The following is a 22,832-nucleotide window of genomic DNA, read 5'->3' as shown; positions in this document are numbered from 1 at the left end:
CGGAGCTCTACGGACAATTCCTTCGACCTCATGCCTTGGTATTTGCTCTGACATGCACTGTCAACTGTGGGACCTTATATAGACAGGTGTGTGCCTTTCCAAATCATGTCCAATCAATTGAATTTACCACAGGTGTACTCCAATCAAGTTGTAGAAACATCTAAAGGATGATCAATGGAAACAGGATGCACCTGAGCTCAATTTTGAGTCTCATAGCTAAGGGTCTGAATACTTATGTAAATAAGGTATTTCTGTTTTTTATTTATAATACATTTGCAAAAATGTCTAAAACACTGTTTTTGCTTTGTCATTATGGGGTATTGCGTGTAGATTGCTGAATATATTTATTTATTTAATCAATTGTAGAGTAAGGCTGTACCATAACAAAATGTGGAAAAAGTCAAGGGGTCCGAATACTTTCGGAAGGCGCTGTAGTTACAGGGAGACATCAGCTGGCAACTGCGTCAGTAAAATGACGTAGTTCCCATTTCAGACAACAATATTTAATGATATACTGGAGTCAGGTCACTCACACAAGCCAGTGTTATGTCCAGAGTATCAATTTAAAAGTTTATTAAATGTCATATTAAATGTAATATTGAATTAAATATATTAAATGTCATATTAAATGTCTGAATTAACAATGCATTTCAATATAATGACTAATTGATGTGTTGCATACAGTATCATATTATAAATGATATGTCCAGGTCAGTCAACTGTGTGCAGGACTGCAGCAGCTTGTCAGAGACAATACTGAAGTTGTTACATTGCAATCAGAGTGTTCTCACTGTAGGTATGTGGCAGGCTATATTAATTAATGAGCGCATCTCCCCCTACTGTATCCAGTCCCAGAGATTTAATGTAGGAGTCGAGGCTCTGGAGCACCAACACTAACCCCTCCTGAAGACACGTGGACGCCACTCAAGTCGAGACCATAAACATTCCTCAGAAAATACCTGTCCGCCACATCCCATTCCGTTAGAGCCACAGAGGGAACGATCTAATGTATGAAGATGGGAAAGGACATCTGCTGTGACACTGAAGATCTCCAGAGGATTACTGGATACATCCAGTACTGTCAGCACTATAGACCTATTTGATATTTCCTGTGAATGAAAAGAGGTCAAGTTATTGTTCACAATGAACAATTTCTGCAAATGTGGTCATTCTAAAATGGGCTGAAGACAATGAAGCTGGTTGCTGGTTAAGTACAGTTTCCTCAAGCTGAAGAGGAACTGAAAAGATGATGATGAGATACTTGAGATGTGGTTGTTATCCAGTTGTAATACTATGAGGTTGTCCAGGCCCTTAAACGTGTGGTCTGAGATGGAAGTGAGTTTGTTGAAGGAAAGATATTACAGCTGTGGAGAGCCCAGATCTGAAAAATACCCTTTGTTCACATAAGATATCCTGTTGCTGTTCAGTGGTAATATTTTCAGAATGTGTAAGTCCTCACTTTTTATCTTTGTAATGTTATTATTGGAGTGTCTGGTGGTCCAGCTTTGAGATGTTTGTTTTCACAGTCTACTACATAAAGACTTTGAGAGTCGTTGTCATTGAGTAGCCATTTACTGGATCAACAATAGAGCAGAACGCATTAAAAAAATTCTCCGCTGAGAATACATAAATCCACTTCCTTCTCCTGACATATCACGGAGCTTGGCTGGTGATCAACACACACAATCTCAATGACAGTCCTCTTAAAATTCTTGCTGATGTCTTCAACTTATACTTGAGATCTAATGTAAACAATAGATACAAATAAAAAAGAATGTGTAAGAACGGTTTCATCATACATACAGGACATATGAAATAGAGTAATTCAATAATGAAAACATATCGCTAACATATAAAATCATCAGTTGTTTTAGTTCTAAACTCAGAATATACAAGTAGATGTTCCCGGTTAAGATTGTGTGTGATTCATATTGAATTATACGGTATACTACAGTACCTAGATTGTGTGTGATTCATATTGAATTATACAGTATACTACAGTACCTAGATTGTGTGTGATTCATATTGAATTATACGGTATACTACAGTACCTAGATTGTGTGTGATTCATATTGAATTATACAGTACACTACAGTACCTAGATTGTGTGTGATTCATATTGAATTATACGGTATACTACAGTACCTAGATTGTGTGTGATTCATATTGAATTATACAGTACACTACAGTACCTAGATTGTGTGTGATTCATATTGAATTATACAGTACACTACAGTACCTAGATTGTGTGTGATTCATATTGAATTATACAGTACACTACAGTACCTAGATTGTGTGTGATTCATATTGAATTATACAGTACACTACAGTACCTAGATTGTGTGTGATTCATATTGAATTATACAGTATACTACAGTACCTAGATTGTGTGTGATTCATATTGAATTATACGGTATACTACAGTACCTAGATTGTGTGTGATTCATATTGAATTATACAGTACACTACAGTACCTAGAGTGTGGGAGTATTAAAGATGCAGTTCGGGGTGTTAAGTGCTTACAAATTCATTACATATTGTACAATTTGGAATTCGTAACATATTACACGAATTTCAAAAGTAATACAGATATATTTGAAAAAACAACTGCAGGATGTAACATATCATACAAAATGGTTGACGTAGTACACAATTCTGCACAATTTTCAGTGACCCGTTACAATGGCGTCACAATGAAATACCTGTCTGTAATAGATACAATTGCTTTTTAGTAACAACAAAAAAACGATTTCTCAAGCATGGATTTAGCTATGACTGTCTGGGCGTGGTCTGAGTGGGGAGGGGAAACTGAAAACTAGCTGTTATTGGCAGAGAGGTTTGGAACTCTCTTTCTTATTGGCCTATTAGCCAATTCACCTCATGATGATGTCACCATGGAAAGACGAAACTCCCGCCCATGCAAAGCTTCTAATTAGAATGTCCTGTGCATATTGTATTTTCAACCAGCAACTCTCAGGAAGTAACACTGATCAATTTTGTTCACACTTTTAAAGTGTCAGTTTCATCAGCTGTTGTACAATATGATATAAAACACAGGAATGTTGACTGCACTGGGCCTTAAATCAATACTGTATTCACTGAATCTAAAAATACAAACCTAAAATAAGTTTTCCTGGTCAAGTCACATGATCAGGAAAAACTCCAGTTCTTTTGCCTTGAACAAAACCTTCCATAGATGTTTGCCCACGTTAGAAGTGCTCATTAAGGTACTTTTTGGACCTGAATGCCAAAACACTCAGGAGACAGAGATGCTCAAGTTTGCCCATTTTGCATACCCCACCATTCCATGAGACATCCATGTCTTCATCACTGAAAAAGATAAATGGTTGAGATTTACATTACTTTAACTTCTTAGTGATCCCTTCCAGCTCAAATCCCGGTAACAGGATTGATTTGACAACATCCAGTGAAATTGCAGCGCGCCAAATTCAAAAACAGAAATACTGTAATACATCAAAATAAAGCTTAACTTCTTGTTAATCCAGCCGCATATTTCAGATTTCAGATTTCAAAAAGTCTCTACGGCGAAAGCAGACCATGAGATTATCTGAGGACAGTGCCCCACATACCAACACATGAAAATCATATTTCAACCAGGCAGGTGCTACACAAAAGTCAGAAAAAACGATATAATTCACGCCTTACCTTTGAAGATCTTCTTCTGTTGGTACTCCAAAATGTCCCAGAAATATCACAAATGGTCCTTTTGATCGATAAATTCCTTCTTTATATCCCCAAAATGTAAATTTATTTGGCGCGTTTGATTCAGAAAATACACCGGTTCCAACTCGCCCAACATGACTACAAAGTGTCTAATAAGTTACCTGCAAACTTAGTCGAAACATTTCAAACCACTTTCCTAATCCAACCTTAGGTATCCTAAAACGTAAATAATCGATCAAATTTAAGAGGGGATAAACTGTGTTCCATACCGGACGAAAACAATGTGAAGGGGTTCCAGGTCACACGCACCAAAAGACTTGAGTCCACCTGGAGTGACACATGGAAAGAACAGGGCTACTTCTTCATTTCTCAAAAAAAAAACATCAACCAATTTCTAAAGACTGTTGACATCTAGTGGAAGCCATAGGAACTGCCAGCAGATTCCTATTAAAAAGGGCTTACCATTGAAACTAATGGAAAACAGATTGACCTCAACAACAAAAAATCCCTGGATGGATTGTGCTCGGGGTTTCGCCTGCCAAATCAGTTCTGTTATACTCGCAGACATTATTCAAACAGTTTTAGAAACTTCAGAGTGTTTTCTATCCAAATATACTATTAATATGCATATCCTAGCTTCTGGGCCTGAGTAGCAGGCAGTTTACTTTGGGCACGCTTTTCATCCGGACGTGAAAATACTGCCCCCTATCCCTAAGGTTTACAAACGGTGGTGTCAAACTTTTTAATAATTTCTTTAAAAAGTATTCTTAATCAAATATTTGTTTTTTACTGTTAACGTTAATGATGTAAAAACGCGTAAACTCAGATGTTTCTCATTTTCACATACTGTATGTTGTAGCCTAGTCCCTAATTTGCATTATCTGAAGTTTTGTATTGCTCCTGTCATCGGTTGAGACACAACATGCAGGGTGGGTATCATTTCATTCATAGAAATAGAATTTGTAGAATAGACCTATCCTATTAGACCACTGCAATTTAGCTGGTACATCATTGAAATTTAAATATAATACAAATGTTAACTTCAAATTAATACCAGAAAGATGGCCGCCGTTCCACCCACCATTGATTGTCAACTTGAATGAGAATGTCTACTCTGTTTATCTATGATCATTTCAATAGGTTTCCTATGGAAGATTGACAGTTTAATTTATAACAATGGATATTTCCACTCAACTCAACATTCTCTGATGTGTGGACCTCCAGCCATCGTTGTTGTATCATTTGAAAGTTTCATTTTTAATTGTATTCACATTTTAGTACATTTATCAGCCAAAACATGACATCCACCCTGTATTCAAGAGACTGATGTGACTCAACCGATGTTGGGCACAACACAAACACCTCTGATGATGTAAAATAGGGTTTAAGCTATAACATACATAAATAATCTAAGTTAATGCGTTTCAGATCATTTACATTAAAGGTTAAGAAATTACATATTTCTTTATTATAAAACTTTTTTTTTTCAATACATTTTCAGTGATGAAGACATGGATGTCTCATGGTAGGGTGGGGTATGCAGAATGGTTTGACTTTGAGCACCTCTATCTCCTAAATGTTTTGGCATTCAGGTACCAGAAAATCCCTTTATGACCCCTTCTATCATCAGCAAACATGTAGGCTACGGAAGGTTTCCGTCAAATCATAAGGGGTGCTGTCAGAAAGGGATTGAAATTATATGGAACTACCCTGTAGTCATAGTTAATCATGCAATTACAAACATGTTTTTATCACTCATTTGACGGCTTTACAGTTGAATACATTCAGTTGGACAACTGACTAGGTATCCCCCTTTCCCCTATTTATGGGTAATCCAACTAACCAACTTGGTTCCTAAACGGATAACTTTATTAGGCTAAATAGCACTATACTGAACTATTCAATAAAATAGTCAAACTGAACAAAAGCTGCTACGGTCATTTCGGATCATTCTCCCCTTGCTATGAAACTACTTATACCAAATACACAGCCTAATCATCGCAGCTTAACTCAATACTGCTATCAGAAGAACCCTTTGTTGCTTTTACATCATCTCAAATTGAGCTATTTCCATTTGTGTAAAGTAACAAAGTAGAAATACTTTGTTACTGTACTTAAGTAGTTTTTATGGTATCTGTACTTTACTATTTATATTTCTGTAAATGTTTACTTTTACTTCACTACATTTTCAAAAGAAAATGTATACTTTTACTGTGATACATTTCCCCTGACACCTTCGTTACTCGCTACAAAATCAAATCAATCTGAAGCTGGAAGAAAAAAACAAATAACATTGGAAAAAAGATGCAAGCAACGTCAGCGAGTCACTGATGGGTGAACTGGTTTTGCTCGGCAGCAGGCGACGACACACAAGCAAACCTCATATGTTTGGGCAAATCCAAGCGCCCTAAAGTGTAACCCCCACCCACCAGGGAGCCTGTCACTTGCAAAACAGTCATCCAGTCAATCATGTCCGACATGACGCTACCACCACCTCCCGATTAGGACCAACACCCTTGGCTGTATTTAAAAGAAATGTTTTCTTTTCTCAGAATGAAGGATTCATCCTACCACATGAAATGTCTTATGTTTACCAAAAGTTCAGGAAATACTAGCATTCAAGAACTTGCCATCTCCTGCGTTGTCTTGGCTGTGTGCTTAGGGTCGTTGTCCTGTTGGAAGGTGAACCTTCGTCCCAGTCTGAGGTCCTGAGCGCTCTGGAGCAAGTTTTAATCAAGGATCTCTCTCTGTACTTTGCCTCGATCCTAACTAGTCTCGATCCTAACTAGTCTCGATCCTAACATCACTCATGTTTCTTGGCCCAAGCAAGTCCCCCCCCCACCCTTCGTCCCATTGATGCGTGCACAGGGAACATCTGCTCCTTCATCCTTCATAGCTTGAGGGAGGCGCTATCAATAACAAATCTGTAAATCTTAGCCTGGAGGGTGCGTGACCCTCCTTGTGGGATTTCGTTACAACAGTGGCATTTTCTGCTGGGTTGACGGAGGGAATTTAGGACCCTTCAATACAGACACCACACTGACCTACAGTAGAGTTATCACCAACATCAGCTAGGCCTGCTACCCAACTACAGGCAATAACCACATTAATATGTGTGGTCATGTGACCGATGGCGTTGTCCATTCATATACAGCCATTGATTTTGTCATCCATGTGCTCAGAACCAGCAGTATCATTTTAGAACGACTAGAGGGCGATCTCGTCCTGTATTCAGACTGCCTCTGAGTCTACTCCCCACTGCCTCTGAATCTACTCCCCAGACACACTGGGTACATCACAGTCTTATATGAGCTGAAACTGTCCCAAAAAATGATTATTTTGTACAGAAATCTATTTTATTACTACTGTCTGAAGGGTTGTACCAAGGTTATGTAATTGCTCTAGTGTGTGCATGAAGATCCCGAGCAAATTCTAGCTCTTACCTTATGCATTACCTCAGTGTGCTCCCTCTTATGCCAATGCAATTTTCTTCTTGTCATTTTAATCCAAACTTGTGCTGACTGATCAACAGTGTCAAGTTACTTTTCAATGTGTTCCCAAAAAACTGAAGTCGCTATCCACAAGTTAAAAGTAGCATGGGTGCAGTTTGCACACAAAGCAAAGTAAAGCAAAAATAACATAATAATGATCATTGCTTGCTTGCGCGATCTGTGCGCAGTCAAAAGAAAATGCCATGCTAACTTGGTTAGCTATATGATCAAATGTAACAGTTTTCAACACATCAACTGTTTTAGACTATTTTAACCAAGTAGGATAAATAATCGTTCAATCAGCACTGAGTGAATGAATAAAAACATTTCGAAACTAACGTCATAACCAGACTGTCCATTTACATAGAGCGGTCCTGGATTCGCGAACCGGAGGGGATATTTTTACCATTCTCTTTCTTGCAGTTTTTGACAACCCCTACCTTTCCCGACACACAACGGCACGCACACGTACACGCTCAAACTCTCAAGGAAGAGGTCTTTGCCCTCATCCGTCAGAAGCACGCCATCCCTACGGTACAAATGCGCAAGATAAGTTGCACAGGTTGCAAAAGTTTATTATTTTCAGGCTCTGCTTTATGTCATTTGAGAAGCTAAGAAATGTTTCAAGCTGGCCCACGTGCATCTGACAAATGACGTACGCTTATCAATCTGTGGGTACTCCCATCTGTTTTCATATTTACACTGAGTAAACCAAACATTAGGAACACCTTCCTAATATTGAGTTGCACCCCCCGGTTTGCACTCAGAGCAGCTTCAATTTGTTGGGTCATGGACCATGTTGACTCCAATGTTTCCCACAGTTGTGTCAAGTTGGCTGGATGTCCCTTGGGCGGTGGACAATTCTTGAAACACACAGGAAACTGTTGAGAGTGAAAAACCCAGCAGCGTTAAAGTTCTTGACACAAACCGGTGTGCTTGGCACCTACTACCATACCCCGTTCAAAGGCATATGGGGTGGCAGGTAGCCTAGTGGTTAGAGTGTTGGACTTGTAACCGAAAGGTTGCAAGATTGAATCCCTGAACTGACAAGGTAAAAATCTGTTGTTCTGCCCCTGAACAAGGCAGTTAACCCACTGTTCCTAGGCCGTCACTGAAAATAAGAATTTGTTCTTAACTGACTTGCCCAGTTAAATAAAGAAAATATATATAATCTTTTGTCTTTCCCATTCTCTCTCTGAATAGCACATATACACAATCCATGTTTCAATTGTCTCAAGGCTTAAACATCCTTCTTTAACTCCTTCCCTTCATCTACACTGATTGAAGTGGATTTAACAGCTGACATTAATAAGGGATCATAGCTTCCACCTGGTCATTCTACTGTGTCATGGAAAGAACATTCTTAATGTGTAGTATACTCAGTTTACGTATCATTTGGCTGTATGTCTTTTTAGATATAGGCCTATTGTAAATGTGTATTATCGTTGCGTCCCCAAATAAATAGAAGTGCAAAGATAACTTTAAGCTACATATTCATTTGACAGAGGTAATGAACTGTCCATTGACCAGCACAACAACTGATTAAACAGGACCATGTTTGAAACAACAAGCGGTTCTGAGCTTATGTCAATATTACACTGGTAAGCTAAGAGTTCCAGAAATCAGGAATACAGACAGGCTCTATAGACCTCTGTATCTATATGAGTGTGTCCAACACATCACCTTCTGTTGGGTACCTACTGACAAAAATGATGTCATGAAATATTCATATTTTTCAATGGCATGTACTGTTAAATAAATGTTTAAGGAAATACAGGCATGCACCACATTACTACAAAACAAAACAGCTTTGAAAGTTGAAATTTGCATGCTTTGAAGGTGTGTGTATGTGTGTGTGCGTGTGCGTGTTTCACTGCACCAGTCCAACTCCAATCAGGTCTCTCAGATTCTCTGTGTCAGTGTCACCTCCTTCCTCCCCCCTCCCCCCTCCTCTCCCTCCCCCCTCCCCCCTCCTCTCCCTCCTTGCCCAGCCCCCTCTTCTCATTGGATGACCTAGTGGGGTTGCCAAGGAAACATCTGTGGTGAGGCTACCCTGCGAAATGTGGGGTGCATCTTTTTTGAATGGGCCTCAATCACGCACACACACACACACACACACACACACACAAACAGGAATGCATGCACGGACACACACATGTATGCATCCACGTTGTCGAATACACACAGACTCAGGGGGAAATCAGAGGTTTTATAGAAGCAAGGCTAGTTACCCCTGGAGATGTAATGATGGAGGAAAAGATGACACGAGGAGTAAACAGCTATCATTGTCACCTGGTGGTTTTATCCAAAAGAGTGCTGAATGCTGATTGGCTGAAAGTATGATGTGTATGACAAAACATGTATTTTTACTGCTTAAATTACGTTGGTAACCATTTTATAACAGCAGTAAAGGCACCTGGGGTGTTTGTGGTATATGACCAACAGGCTTGGGTAGGTTACTTTCTAAATGTAATCCGTTACAGTTATTAGTTACCTGTCCAAAATTGTAATCAGTAATGTGACTCTTGGATTACCCAAACTCAGTAACGTAATCTGATTACATCCAGTTACTTTTAGATTATTTTCCCCTTAAAGACATTAGAAGAGATAAATGCATGTTACCAATTGAACGACATCTATTGCAGGATAAATCCATGTTAAAGTTTACATAGCTGGCCGTATATGGATGTTACATTTTACGTTATGGGTTGGTTATGTAGGCTTCTGCTAACCCATCGCTTTCTACTACATATAATAATATGATTAAATTATATCTTTACATTAAAAACTAAAGTCTATCAGAATTCCAGTCATTCCAATAAATGTTATACCCCTGTATCTTCAAGAATAGGACTTGGAAATATGGAAGTATAGATCAGCCAAATAGTTTTACCTGACTTTGACCCCAAAACGAATGACTAATTAGCCAGCCCTACTCTGTTGTTTATGATTTTGTTGTCATGGAGGACTGATTGGGCTCACTGACTCCAGTTGAAAAATAAATGCTGCGCTCATGGAGTGGCTTTGAGCACTACTGAAAAGAGCTATTTACATGTGTAGAATTAATGCAATATGCTGCATTTGCTATAGACCTATTGTTTACCTTTTTGTTGGTGACACTTTGATATCTTGATAATATGAAGTTGTTTAAAGGGCAAATCCACAGATGAAACAATAACAACGGCCGCCCCGCCTCTGTTTTGGTAAAAAGGGATGGGCCTGGAGAAATGTAACCACTCTTATTGTTTTAACCATTTTGAGGCTTTTTTTAGGTATATATATTTATTTATTTTAAGTAAAAAAATGTAACTACATTGTTGGTTAGGGGCTTGTAAGTAAGCATTTCACTGTGAGGTCTACACCTGTTGTATTCGATGCATGTGACAAATAACATTTGATTTGATTTGATTTCCAGTGTTAGTTTACATTTACAATGTTTACAAACATTGGAGAAAAACAAGCCTGTGTGTATATATATATATATATATGGGTTCTCATGGAGTGTGACAGTTGAACTAGGCTCATTACTCATTAGGCATTTCTAAGTTATATTCTTCAAAAATCAATTGAGATTTATATATATATATATATATATATATATATATATATATATATATACACACACACTACCGTTCAAAAGTTTGGGGTCACTTAGAAATGTCCTTGTTTTGAAAGAAAAGCACATTTTTTGTCCATTAAAATAACATCAAATTGATCAGAAATACAGTGTAGACATTGTTAATGTTGTATATGACTATTGTAGCTGGAAACAGCTGATTTTTTATGGAATATCTACATAGGCGTACACAGGCCGTTTCCAGCTACAATAGTCATATACAACATTAACAATGTCTACACTGTATTTCTGATCTAGTTGATGTTAGTTGAATGGACTTTTTTTTGTTGCTTTTCTTTCAAAAACAAGGACATTTCTAAGTGACCACAAACTTTTGAATGGTAGTGTGTATATATATATATATAAGTCCAAAAATGTATGTAGCAACTACAGATTGACACTTTAAGTCTATCAAACGTGTACAAGTTTGAGCTTGTGTCTATTAGGCCTAAGGATTTAATGTTTTTATCAGCATGAATTAGATTGAACAATAAAAGCCCCACTTTTATTCCATAGGCTGGGATCTGCACTATGCACCTGTAGCAAGAGCGCATTTTACACTGGCTGTCCACTGGTTTCAAAAACAATTCCATAGGCTGGGATCCTCACTATGCAGCTGTTATTCCATAGGCTGGGATCCTCACTATGAAGCTGTTGATCCATAGGCTGGGATCCTCACTATGAAGCTGTTGATCCATAGGCTGGGATCCTCACTATGAAGCTGTTGATCCATAGGCTGGGATCCTCACTATGCAGCTGTTATTCCATAGGCTGGGATCCTCACTATGCAGCTGTAGCAAGAACGCATTTTTCACTGGCTGTCCACTGGTTGCAAAAACAGTGATTGATAGGCAGCTTAAACTTCTGTAATTCAATCATTATTGGGTTTAAATACACATTTAGATTTGTGAACAGCCATCCACAATAACCACAATCCATGAGGCGCAAATAGCTAAATGAGAGAGCAGCAGTGTGATTCACATCAATACGCTATGTAGATATCAATAATAAGTGATATCCGTATCGTCGTAGACTATACCACTCCTGTCATCCTTACCTCCAAGCGTTTATTCAAGTTGGATAATATTTGGATGCCGACAGAAGTCGTAACATTGGAAGACATAGCTTGGACTGCAGCCTACAAAAACCTATTCCTGCTCTTTCCCTGCAATCAATCAAACACATTGGTGTGTCATCATAGTGGTCTCTGATTGGTGGCCAGACTCACTCAGCCCAATGCTGATTTGAATGTAATTGGGAAAAGTGTCAAAGATGTTTTTTTCCCAAACATCCTTTCTGAATTTAAAAGTAATCCTTAAGGTAATCATCTAGTTTCTCAAAAGTATCTGTAATCTGATTACAATATTTTTGCTGGTAACGTAACGGATTACAGTTACAGTTTTTTTGTAAACTGTTACTCCCCAACCCTAATGGCCATATACCACGGCTACAGGCTGTATCCAGGCACTCCGTATGGCGTTGTGTGTAAGAACAGCCCTTAGCCGTGGTATATTGGCCATATACCACACCCCCTCGTGCCTTATTGGTTAAGTATATCATCATCATCATCATCAGTACAGTCTGACCTGAATAGTCATGCAGGTATAATTCTTCTACATTATGCAGATTCTCACACACACACGCGCGCGCGCGCGCGCACGCACACACGCACACGCAGACACTTACACTTACACACACATTCTTCTCCTCCCTACCCCTCATTCTTCTCCTCCCTCTTCTCCTCCCTACCCCTCACTCTTCTCCTCCCTCTTCTCCTCCTTACCCCTCACTCTTCTACTCCCTAAACTTCATTATTCTCCTCCCTACCCCTCACTCTTCTCCTCCCTACCTCTCACTCTTCTACTCCCTAACCTTCATTCTTCTCCTCCCTCTTCTCCTCATTCTTCTCCTCCCTACTCCTCATTCTTCTCCTCCCTACCCCTCAGTCTTTAGTTCTCTTTTTCTTTCTCATTCTCTTAGTCTCTCATTTCTCTTCTCAGTCTGTTGTCTTTGTTTTCATCTGTACAAAATTCAAAATAATTCCACCCAGTCTTTTTTGTCGAATATATACCCACGCTAAATGTGTGTGTGTGTGTGCGTGTGTGTGGAGTCAAAGTCCAGGTTGCCCAAAAAACTAAAAGGAGATGAGATCAGCAACAGTGTCTATAACCCACCACAAATGCACACAAACACACACACAAACGCGCACAAACACATACACGCACACACACACAAACACATACACGCACACACACACACACAGACCCCTCCCTCTCTCTGTCATCACGAGAAGCTTTGATCTGGTATTACCTAATGCTTTTACATAAACTACACTCTGCAGGGAGCGAGAGAGGGGGAGAAGAAGATGGGGAGAGAGATGGAGGGGAGAAAAAGAGAGAGGGGGAGGGGAGAAAGAGGGGGAGTGAGAGGGAGAGAGAGATGGAGGGGAGAAAAAGAGAGAGGGGGGAGGGGAGAATGAGGGGGAGATGTATTTCTTCTGCACCATTACAAAGGGGATTCACACTGCACCAAATCCTCCTGCCTTCCTTAGGCGTACACACACACACACACACACACAAATACATCCTTTCTCGAGCAACACGTGGGTCCCTCTAACAGTGACAAAGCTTACAAAAAGAGACATTCCCTCCCATCTATATTCAACAGTCAAACACACACACACACTCATGCACACACACTTACGCAGATAGGGGGGTCTTAAAGTAAATGTACACACACACACACACACACACACACACACACACACACACACACACACACACACACACACACACACACACACACACACACACGCCCAGTTTCATATTGACAGAAAGCTTGTATCAGCTGCAGCCAGCCTCTCTCTTTGTGTCTCTCTCCCACCCTCACCATTCATTCAGTCTCAGAAAGACCACACAATCTAACAATCAATATTACATTTGGATGTCATCTTGAGGAACAAGTGATGTGAGTTGTATATCCATCAGCAGCTGTAGCTCTCTGAGCCACTCACAAAAGCATCACCCCCCACTGCAGCAGAGCAACAACAGCATCACCCTCCCATCCCTCCTCCTGTGTGTGTGTGTGTGTGTGTGTGTGTGTGTGTGTGTGTGTGTGTGTGTGTGTGTGTGTGTGTGTGTGTGTGTGTGTGTGTGTGTGTGTGTGTGTGTGTGTGTGTGTGTGTGTGTGTGTGTGTGTGTGTGTGTGTGTGTGTGTGTGTGTGTGTGTGTGTGTTTGCGTGCGTGCGTGCGTGCGTGTGTCTCTGCTAGCAGGCGACTGAAATGTATGCCAACACACTGAGCCAAAATCGTCTCTATTAGCGCGATCACAGCGGTTTATTAATTAAACAAAGATATTCACACCATTAACAGAATGAAAGAAAACAAAGATATTCACACCATTAACAGAGTGAAAGAAAACAAAGATATTCATACCATTAGAGTGAAAGAAAACAAAGATATTCACAACATTAACAGAATGAAAGAAAACAAAGATATTCACACCATTAACAGAGTGAAAGAAAACAAAGATATTCACACCATTAACAGAGTGAAAGAAAACAAAGATATTCACACCATTAACAGAGTGAAAGAAAACAAAGATATTCACACCATTAACAGAGTGAAAGAAAACAAAGATATTCACACCATTAACAGAGTGAAAGAAAACAAAGATATTCACACCATTAACAGAGTGAAAGAAAACAAAGATATTCACACCATTAACAGCGTGAAAGAAAACAAAGATATTCACACCATTAACAGAGTGAAAGAAAACAAAGATATTCACACCATTAACAGCGTGAAAGAAAACAAAGATATTCACACCATTAACAGCGTGAAAGAAAACAAAGATATTCACACCATTAACAGAGTGAAAGAAAACAAAGATATTCACACCATTAACAGCGTGAAAGAAAACAAAGATATTCACACCAGAGGGAATAAAAGAAAGACAGAGAGATGGACAGACAGGTAGGTAGATGTAAGGCTAAGAATGACGTCATGCTGCATTCAGATCTCATTGTCTATAGGTCTGTAACTCCTAATGGTATAGAATAACAGCATGATTTTGGGATGGAGGGTGAAGGTCACTCCTGATTTGGGGACGGAGGGTGAATGTTAATCCTGATTTGGGGACACAGGATGAAGATTACTCCTGATTTGGGGACGGAGGGTGAAAGTTACTCCTGATTTGGGGATGAGGGTGAAGTTTACTCCTGATTTGGGGATGGGAGGTGAAGTTTACTCCTGATTTGGGGATGGGAGGTGAAGATTACTCCTGATTTGGGGACACAGGATGAAGTATACTCCTGATTTGGGGATGAAGGTTACTCCTGATTTGGGGATGAGGGTGAAGGTTACTCCTGATTTGGGGATGGGAGGTGAAGATTACTCCTGATTTGGGGACACAGGATGAAGTATACTCCTGATTTGGGGATGGGGGGTGAAGGTTACTCCTGATTTGGGGATGGGAGGTGAAGGTTACTCCTGATCTGGGGATGGGGGGTGAAGGTTACTCCTGATTTGGGGACGGAGGGTGAAATGTACTCTTGATTAGGGGACGGAGGGTGAAGGTTACTCCTGATTTGGGGATGGAGGGTGAAGGTTACTCCTGATTTGGGGATGGGGGGTGAAGGTTACTCCTGATTTGGGGATGAGGGTGAAGGTTACTCCTGATTTGGGGGTGGAGGGTGAAGGTTACTCCTGATTTGGGGATGGGAGGTGAAGGTTACTCCTGATTTGGGGATGAGGGTGAAGGTTACTCCTGATTTGGGGATGGAGGGTGAAGGTTACTCCTGATTTGGGGATGGGAGGTGAAGTTTACTCCTGATTTGGAGATGGGAGGTGAAGGTTACTCCTGATTTGGTGATGGAGGGTGAAGGTTACTCCTGATTTGGGGATGGGAGGTGAAGGTTACTCCTGATTTGGGGATGGGAGGTGAAGGTTACTCCTGATTTGGGGACGGAGGGTGAAGGTTACTCCTGATTTGGGGATGGAGGGTGAAGGTTACTCCTGATTTGGGGATGGAGGGTGAAGGTTACTCCTGATTTGGGGATTGGGGTGGGGGAGGTGAAATATACTCCTGAATGTATGCCACAGGCAAGCTTTGGCCCCCACCCCCACACACGCCTCCTTCATAAATCAGAAACAAAAACGAAAGCCCACTAAGTAGCTGGTGTGTTCACAGTCAAGGTTGGTTGCGGTATCTTATGAAACATTGTCCTATAAAAAAGAGTATGAAAACTAGTGAATAACAAAGTACTCAGTAGAAAAAAAGCATTGTATTGATGTGTCCTGGTAGAGAAGAAAGTAATCCAGGGTTGGTACGAAAGACAGTTCTTGACGTGTGTGTGTGTGTGTGTGTGTGTGTTTTTGTGTTTGTGTTTGCTGAGTACCTGCCCCTCGTGGCACGCTTGGACAGCCTCGGGTGGAGGTGCAAGCTGGTGGCCCTGATATTTGGCAGTCTCGGCCACGTACACAGGCTTGCAGTGTGTGGCCTCCAGATTGCGGGCCTGACAAAAACTAGGGCAAAGCAGTAGGCTAGGTACTGCTCGGGGGAGCCTAGCTGTTTGGAGAAGGAGCTGCTTTCTGTACCATGCAAAAAAGGGACTTTGAAATGTTTGGATCCTTTTTTTGTACATTTGATTGGTGGATTCAAATTAAGTATTTAAAATGTGTGTGTGCGTCAGTGTTCCCTGATCCTAGTGCCCTGTGTTCCAGGCACCTCATGCAGCGAGAGTGTTCAGTTCGTTTTACAGTTTTCCATTAGGTGATTTGTTATGGTTGTAAATCCCAGAGCGATTGAACCTGCAGCTGTTTTCCCAGATTGCAGTGCGGCTGTGTAAGCTCATCACAGTACAGTAGTTGCTCGTTTGAGTGGTGGAGTCCATCAGGTCCAGAGGACCATGTGTGTGTTTATGTTTCACTAAGGAGGATGTTTTAGGGACGTTTCTTGGTATCCTGTGATCTCCATGTGCACCTTAGTAAACATACATACATTCTCTCGGATTTATTTTAGCAATGTTGTCACCACTGCCATCCACTGGTACTTTAGCACTGGCAGACAAATAGTCAGCAGTACAACCAATCAGGTTTTAGAAGACGGTGGTCCACCGTAGCTCAGTTGGTAGCACATAGCGCTTGCAATGCCAGGATGGTGGGTTTGATTTCCGGGATCACCCATCATAAACAATAATATAATAATATGCATGTATGTCTCACTGGTGGGAGGATGGGCTCAATGGAATAAATGGAATGGTATCACACATATGGGAACAACATGTTTGACTCTGTTCCATTAATTCCATTCCAGCCATTACAATGAGCCCGCCCTCATATAGCTCCTCCCACCTGCATTGCTGTAAATCACTTTGGATAAAAAGGTCTGCTAAATGGCATGACAAAATTATAGATACAGATTAAGGATTGGAGTCTGGGATTAGGAGGTAATAAGTTACAGATTAGATGATGACACATTCCAAACTGTTTAATTATATTAGGCTGTTGTTAGATTAAACACGTCGTATCATATAAAATCAGTGTTTTAGAAAAAAGGACTTGAAGAGAAAAGATAAAGGTCCTCTGGTCCTTCCTAGCGGTGTGAAAGGTGCCCTGGTCCTTCCTAGCGGTGTGAAAGGTGCTCTGGTCCTTCCTAGCGGTGTGAAAGGTGCTCTGGTCCTTCCTAGCGGTGTGAAAGGTGCTCTGGTCCTTCCTAGCGGTGTGAAAGGTGCTCTGGTCCTTCCTAGCGGTGTGAAAGGTGCCCTGGTCCTTCCTAGCGGTGTGAAAGGTGCCCTGGTCCTTCCTAGCGGTGTGAAAGGTGCCCTGGTCCTTCCTAGCGGTGTGAAAGGTGCCCTGGTCCTTCCTAGCGGTGTGAAAGGTGCCCTGGTCCTTCCTTGCGGTGTGAAAGGTGCCCTGGTCCTTCCTAGCGGTGTGAAAGGTGCTCTGGTCCTTCCTAGCGGTGTGAAAGGTGCTCTGGTCCTTCCTAGCGGTGTGAAAGGTGCTCTGGTCCTTCCTAGCGGTGTGAAAGGTGCCCTGGTCCTTCCTAGCGGTGTGAAAGGTGCCCTGGTCCTTCCTAGCGGTGTGAAAGGTGCTCTGGTCCTTCCTAGCAGTGTGAAAGGTGCCCTGGTCCTTCCTAGCGGTGTGAAAGGTGCCCTGGTCCTTCCTAGCGGTGTGAAAGGTGCCCTGGTCCTTCCTAGCGGTGTGAAAGGTGCTCTGGTCCTTCCTAGCGGTGTGAAAGGTACCCTGGTCCTTCCTAGCGGTGTGTAGTGCAGTTGATTTATATGACCAAAGTTTGCATATCTGGTCATGAAGCGATGAGAGTTGTCTAAAAATGTGGATCCCAAACATTTCGGTGCGCTCCCTTCCCCCACTTGAAGAGTTGCCAAGTTTCTTGTCCCATACACATAACTCCAGTGATGTTGAACACACGTCCGGTGATGTTGAACACACGTCCGGTGATGTTGAACACACACGTCCGGTGATGTTGAACACACACGTCCGGTGATGTTGTACACACACGTCCGGTGATGTTGAACACACGTCCGGTGATGTTGTGCACACACGTCCGGTGATGTTGTACACACACGTCCGGTGATGTTGAACACACGTCCGGTGATGTTGTGCACACACGTCCGGTGATGTTGAACACACGTCCGGTGATGTTGAGCACACACGTCCGGTGATGTTGAGCACACACGTCCGGTGATGTTGAGCACACACGTCCGGTGATGTTGAGCACACACGTCCGGTGATGTTGAGCACACACGTCCGGTGATGTTGTGCACACACGTCCGGTGATGTTGAACACACACGTCCGGTGATGTTGAACACACACGTCCGGTGATGTTGAGCACACACGTCCGGTGATGTTGTGCACACACGTCCGGTGATGTTGAACACACGTCCGGTGATGTTGAACACACACGTCCGGTGATGTTGTGCACACACGTCCGGTGATGTTGAACACACGTCCGGTGATGTTGAACACACACGTCCGGTGATGTTGAACACACACGTCCGGTGATGTTGAGCACTTATGTTCAGTGGTTACAATATGTCAAACTTTTTTTGCCACCCAAATTTTATTTAGTTTTCTTGTGACCCACTAGGATCCAAAGGGAGTGTTGCTTAGAGCTCTTCTCACTTTATTTCCAGTGTCTATCATTGTCTGATGCCTTCCACAACCCACCAGTCCAGCAATGTCTTACACATAAGACCAGTGATGGTGTACACAGGTTTAGTCCAAAGACACCAAAGTTCATGGCTGCCTGGTCCAAAGCTACTTCCTGGGGGCTGGCCCTTGTGTAGCGTTGCCGGCCTTGTTCCCAGGGCGACGGACTGGCACCTTGGAGACAGGGATTCTGGTCCGGGCTGGGGGAGGGGCATGGGTGGGTGTGTCAGAGGGAGGAGCGGTTGCGTGGACAGAGGAAAGAGCTGATTGGCTCACAGAGTGAGGGGGTGTGATCTGTCTGACACTAAGAGGGATTTTGGACTCGCGGGGAAGGCTAGTGCTTCCCTTCATCGAGTGGAAAGAGGAAGAGGAGGAGGAGAAAGGAGGAGTAGTCCGGGCCAGAGGGCTGAGTTTGTACTCACATGCAGAGGTGGAAGGTGTACTCATCAGATCTTCTTCCTCTTCCTCGTCATCAGATCTTTCCAATTCCTCGTTGTAGAGGTCGTAGAGCGCATCGCCAGAGCAACTGTCACACAATAGGCCAAGCCTTTGGTTCCGCAGGAAGCCGTTGTCAGGCGTTGCCGTGGGGGTTGCAGAGGGCGTATCCCAGTAGCCCTCATCCCTAAGAGCCGGGACATCCTGTTGGGGCGGGACTTCCTCCTTAGTCTCCATCTCATTGGGCGAGGAGGTTTGGCAAGCAGCGTGAATGGGGAGTTTAGTCACCCTTCCTCCCCCTCCTCCCCCCACTACAGGGATCTTGCTGAGTCCCAGAGACTTGACCTGGGTGAGTTTCCGCTCTGTACCCCTGGGGGGAGCCAGGTGAGAGTTGGATCGGAGGAAGGTGGGGGAGTTTTCTCCCCCAGAGGGGAGCATGTGCCAGAGCCCCTGCATGTCTGCGTCGTCCACCCCGTCAGGGCTGGCCATCTCCTCCCCACCCCCCATGTAGGCCACCACGCCGCTGCCAGAGGGCTGCTGAGTTGGGGCAGAGTGAGAGGGCATCAGCCGTGCCCTGGCATGGAGGGGGGCAGGGGCAGAGGCAGTAGCGGAGGTGGAGGTAGAAGGGGTGACATGGGTATTAATGGAGCTTCGTACTCCTCCTCCTCCTTCCCCACTACTAGTGCTACTGCTAGTAGCACTTCCTACTCCTCCTCCACCGTTTCCTGCCCCCTCCTCCTCTGCGTCTGCGATGATGTCACCGCACCCCGTCAGTGAATCGAAGCTCTTGAGTGAAGTGACGTCAGTGAAGAGGACTGAACAGAGCCGGTCCACTGAGGGTTCGGAGGGAGGGTCACACTGATCCAGAGGGGGGATGGCCGTTACAGAGGAAATTGACGTTTTGGGTTTTGAGTGTAGGAAGGTGCGCAGAGGGGAGGGGGATGGCGTATAGAGGGATTCTGACAGGTTTGTCGTCAAGGCGATTGAGTGCGTGAGTGGTGTCGTTGCGTTGTTGGAGGGAGAGGTTCCTGACGATTCTGTGTTTTGCTCAGCCTCCAAGCTACCATGATCCTCCTGGGGCAGGCGGGGCTGGGGTTCGAGGGTCAGAGTGATGTCTTTCACTTCTTCTGTTAGAATCACTTCCCCCTCTCTCACCTCCGCTACCTCCCCCTCTCCCTCCGTCACGTTCTCCTTCCGCCGCCATTTCATACTACTGAAGAAGCCTTTTAAACCCCTCCCCCTTCTCCCAAACCCTGTATTCTCATTGGCTCTCATACTTCCTCGTCTGAGCAGCGAAAAGAAGCTCAGTGATTTGCTGAGAGACCTCACCTGTCCCGCCTCTGATATTCCGGACTCCTCCGCTCTCTGTCCGTCTGGTTCCAAGCTCGTTAGTCCGTCATGCGTTTTACTCCTGACGAGCTCGTTAGTCGCCCCCACAGAATTCACATTCACAGAATTCCCGTTCCTGTTGACCCCTTTGTTCCTGAAAGAGAAGAATCCGGCCATTCCGGAGCGTCGTTTTCCGAACAGCTTGAAGGCTGCTTTGTTGATCTTCCCTGGCGGCTGGGGATCGCATGGAGGAGGAGGAGGCTCTACGCATTCTGACTGAACCTCCATCTTCTAGCTATCACTATCACTCTATCACTATCACTCTTTTGCTCTGGCTGTCTCCCTCTGTCTCTCTCACTCTCTCTCTGTCCTGCAGCCTGGTGTTCTCTATCTTCCTCACTGGTTCTGTCTGACGCTGCCTGTTGGTTTTCCCTCCCTCTCTCTCTCTCTTTTTTTTCTCACACACACAAGGTGCTGCCCCTGACTGTATCCATGGCAACTGGTTGCGCTAAGCAGCTTTCGTCAGCGTTGGCGGCTTGCCCATGCCTCTCTCTCTCTCTCTTCCCCTCCTCGCTCTCCACCCTCAATATACTCCTCCCTCCCTCCCCATCCCACCAGCACTATGGATCCCTCTCTTCTTTTCTCTCCTTTATTTATTTATCTATGTTCACGCCCGAGAGAGAGAGAGAGAGAGAGAGAGAGAGAGAGAGAGAGAGAGAGAGAGAGAGAGAGAGAGAGAGAGAGAGAGAGAGAGAGAGAGAGAGAGAGAGAGAGACTGTCTTGTGCTGCACTGCTGTATGTGGTTGTGTGTAGGTTTTTGTGAGAGATTTCAATAGTATGAAACAAATTAGCTTGTTCTTGCTTATGAATGTGTGACATACAGAACTTACACGATAATGTGTGTGTATTCAGATTTAAAAACTTTAAGTAAACAAAACTAAGCCTCTCAAATCCCAGAGAGAGAGAGATATGTAGGATTTGAGCAGATCTGCTGATCAGCGGTATATAGAGGATAAAGTAGATTTAGAGAAATATTTCAGCATTGCTAACGTTCTTAACACACACACACGCACACACACACACACACACACACACACACACCAGACTGCAGACATGCCTCTGTGCATAGCATATTACCCAATCCTCTCTCTCTCAACAAATGTCTGTTTCTTCCACAGATTCTGTTTCATTCGCTCACTCTCAACAAATGTGTTTCTTCCACAGATTCTGTCATCTAGCTGAGCTCTGGGTATTATTTTTCTATTCCTCCAATCCTCCCTATCTCCCCGACGTGGATGTCGATTAAGGCAGCCCCCCGCACCTCTCTGATTCAGAGGGGTTGGGTTAAATACGGAAGACACATTTCAGTTGAATGCATTCAGTTGTACAACTGACTAGGTCTCCCCATTTCCCTTTCCCTAAGCACCTGACCTACTTTCAGCACCTCTCTCATCCCTCCTTCATCATCTCCTCTCTTCTTTCCTAGCTTTGAGCACAGGACCCCTTTTCCACCTCATTGCTATCAAACAATGTCTGCATTCACACACACACACACACACACACACACACACACACACACACACACACACACACACACACACACACACACACACACACACACACACACACACACACACACACACACACACACACACACACACACACACACACACACACACACACACACACGAGGGCTTCCGCATAGTGAAGCGTTGAGAAAGAACTTATGCTCTTTCCCAACCAACTCTGAGCTGACCGAGGCCTGCCTGGAAGCCATGTTACCATGTCAGGTTGTCTGCCTGCCTGGAGGCCATGTTACCAGGTCAGGTTGTCTGTCTGCCTGGATGCCATGTTACCAGGTCAAGTCATCTGTCTGCCTGGATGCCATGTTACCAGGTCAAGTCATCTGTCTGCCTGGATGCCATGTTACCAGGTCAAGTCATCTGTCTGCCTGGAGGCCATGTTACCAGGTCAGGTTGTCTGCCTGCCTGGATGCCATGTTACCAGGTCAGGTTGTCTGCCTGGATGCCATGTTACCAGGTCAAGTTGTCTGTCTGCCTGGATGCCATGTTACCATGTCAGGTTGTCTGCCTGCCTGGATGCCA

General features: G+C 43.3%; 1 protein-coding gene and 1 long non-coding RNA gene across 2 annotated transcripts; both read right to left on the bottom strand.

Moving 5' to 3' along the window:
• Window positions 1-544: 544 nt before the first annotated feature.
• Window positions 545-7,551, bottom strand: LOC139531334 (uncharacterized). The gene is made up of 2 exons (XR_011666334.1): window positions 7,128-7,551; window positions 545-1,109 (listed from the first exon to the last, which is right to left on the bottom strand). It is a non-coding gene; the product is annotated as an uncharacterized lncRNA (long non-coding RNA).
• Window positions 7,552-14,098: 6,547 nt separating this feature from the next.
• LOC139531547 (APC membrane recruitment protein 2-like) lies at window positions 14,099-21,257 on the bottom strand. The gene is made up of 2 exons (XM_071328078.1): window positions 18,266-21,257; window positions 14,099-18,200 (listed from the first exon to the last, which is right to left on the bottom strand). Exon 1 carries the CDS (start codon window positions 21,013-21,015, stop codon window positions 19,072-19,074), a length of 1,944 nt encoding a protein of 647 aa, XP_071184179.1. The 5' UTR covers window positions 21,016-21,257; the 3' UTR covers window positions 14,099-18,200; window positions 18,266-19,071.
• Between the last annotated feature and the right edge of the window lie 1,575 nt (window positions 21,258-22,832).

This window comes from Salvelinus alpinus, chromosome 10 (genome assembly GCF_045679555.1).
Source record: "Salvelinus alpinus chromosome 10, SLU_Salpinus.1, whole genome shotgun sequence".
NCBI lineage: Eukaryota > Metazoa > Chordata > Actinopteri > Salmoniformes > Salmonidae > Salvelinus > Salvelinus alpinus.
The sequence above is the reverse complement of the archived record's forward strand: the minus strand, read 5'-3'. Positions and strand labels throughout refer to the sequence as shown.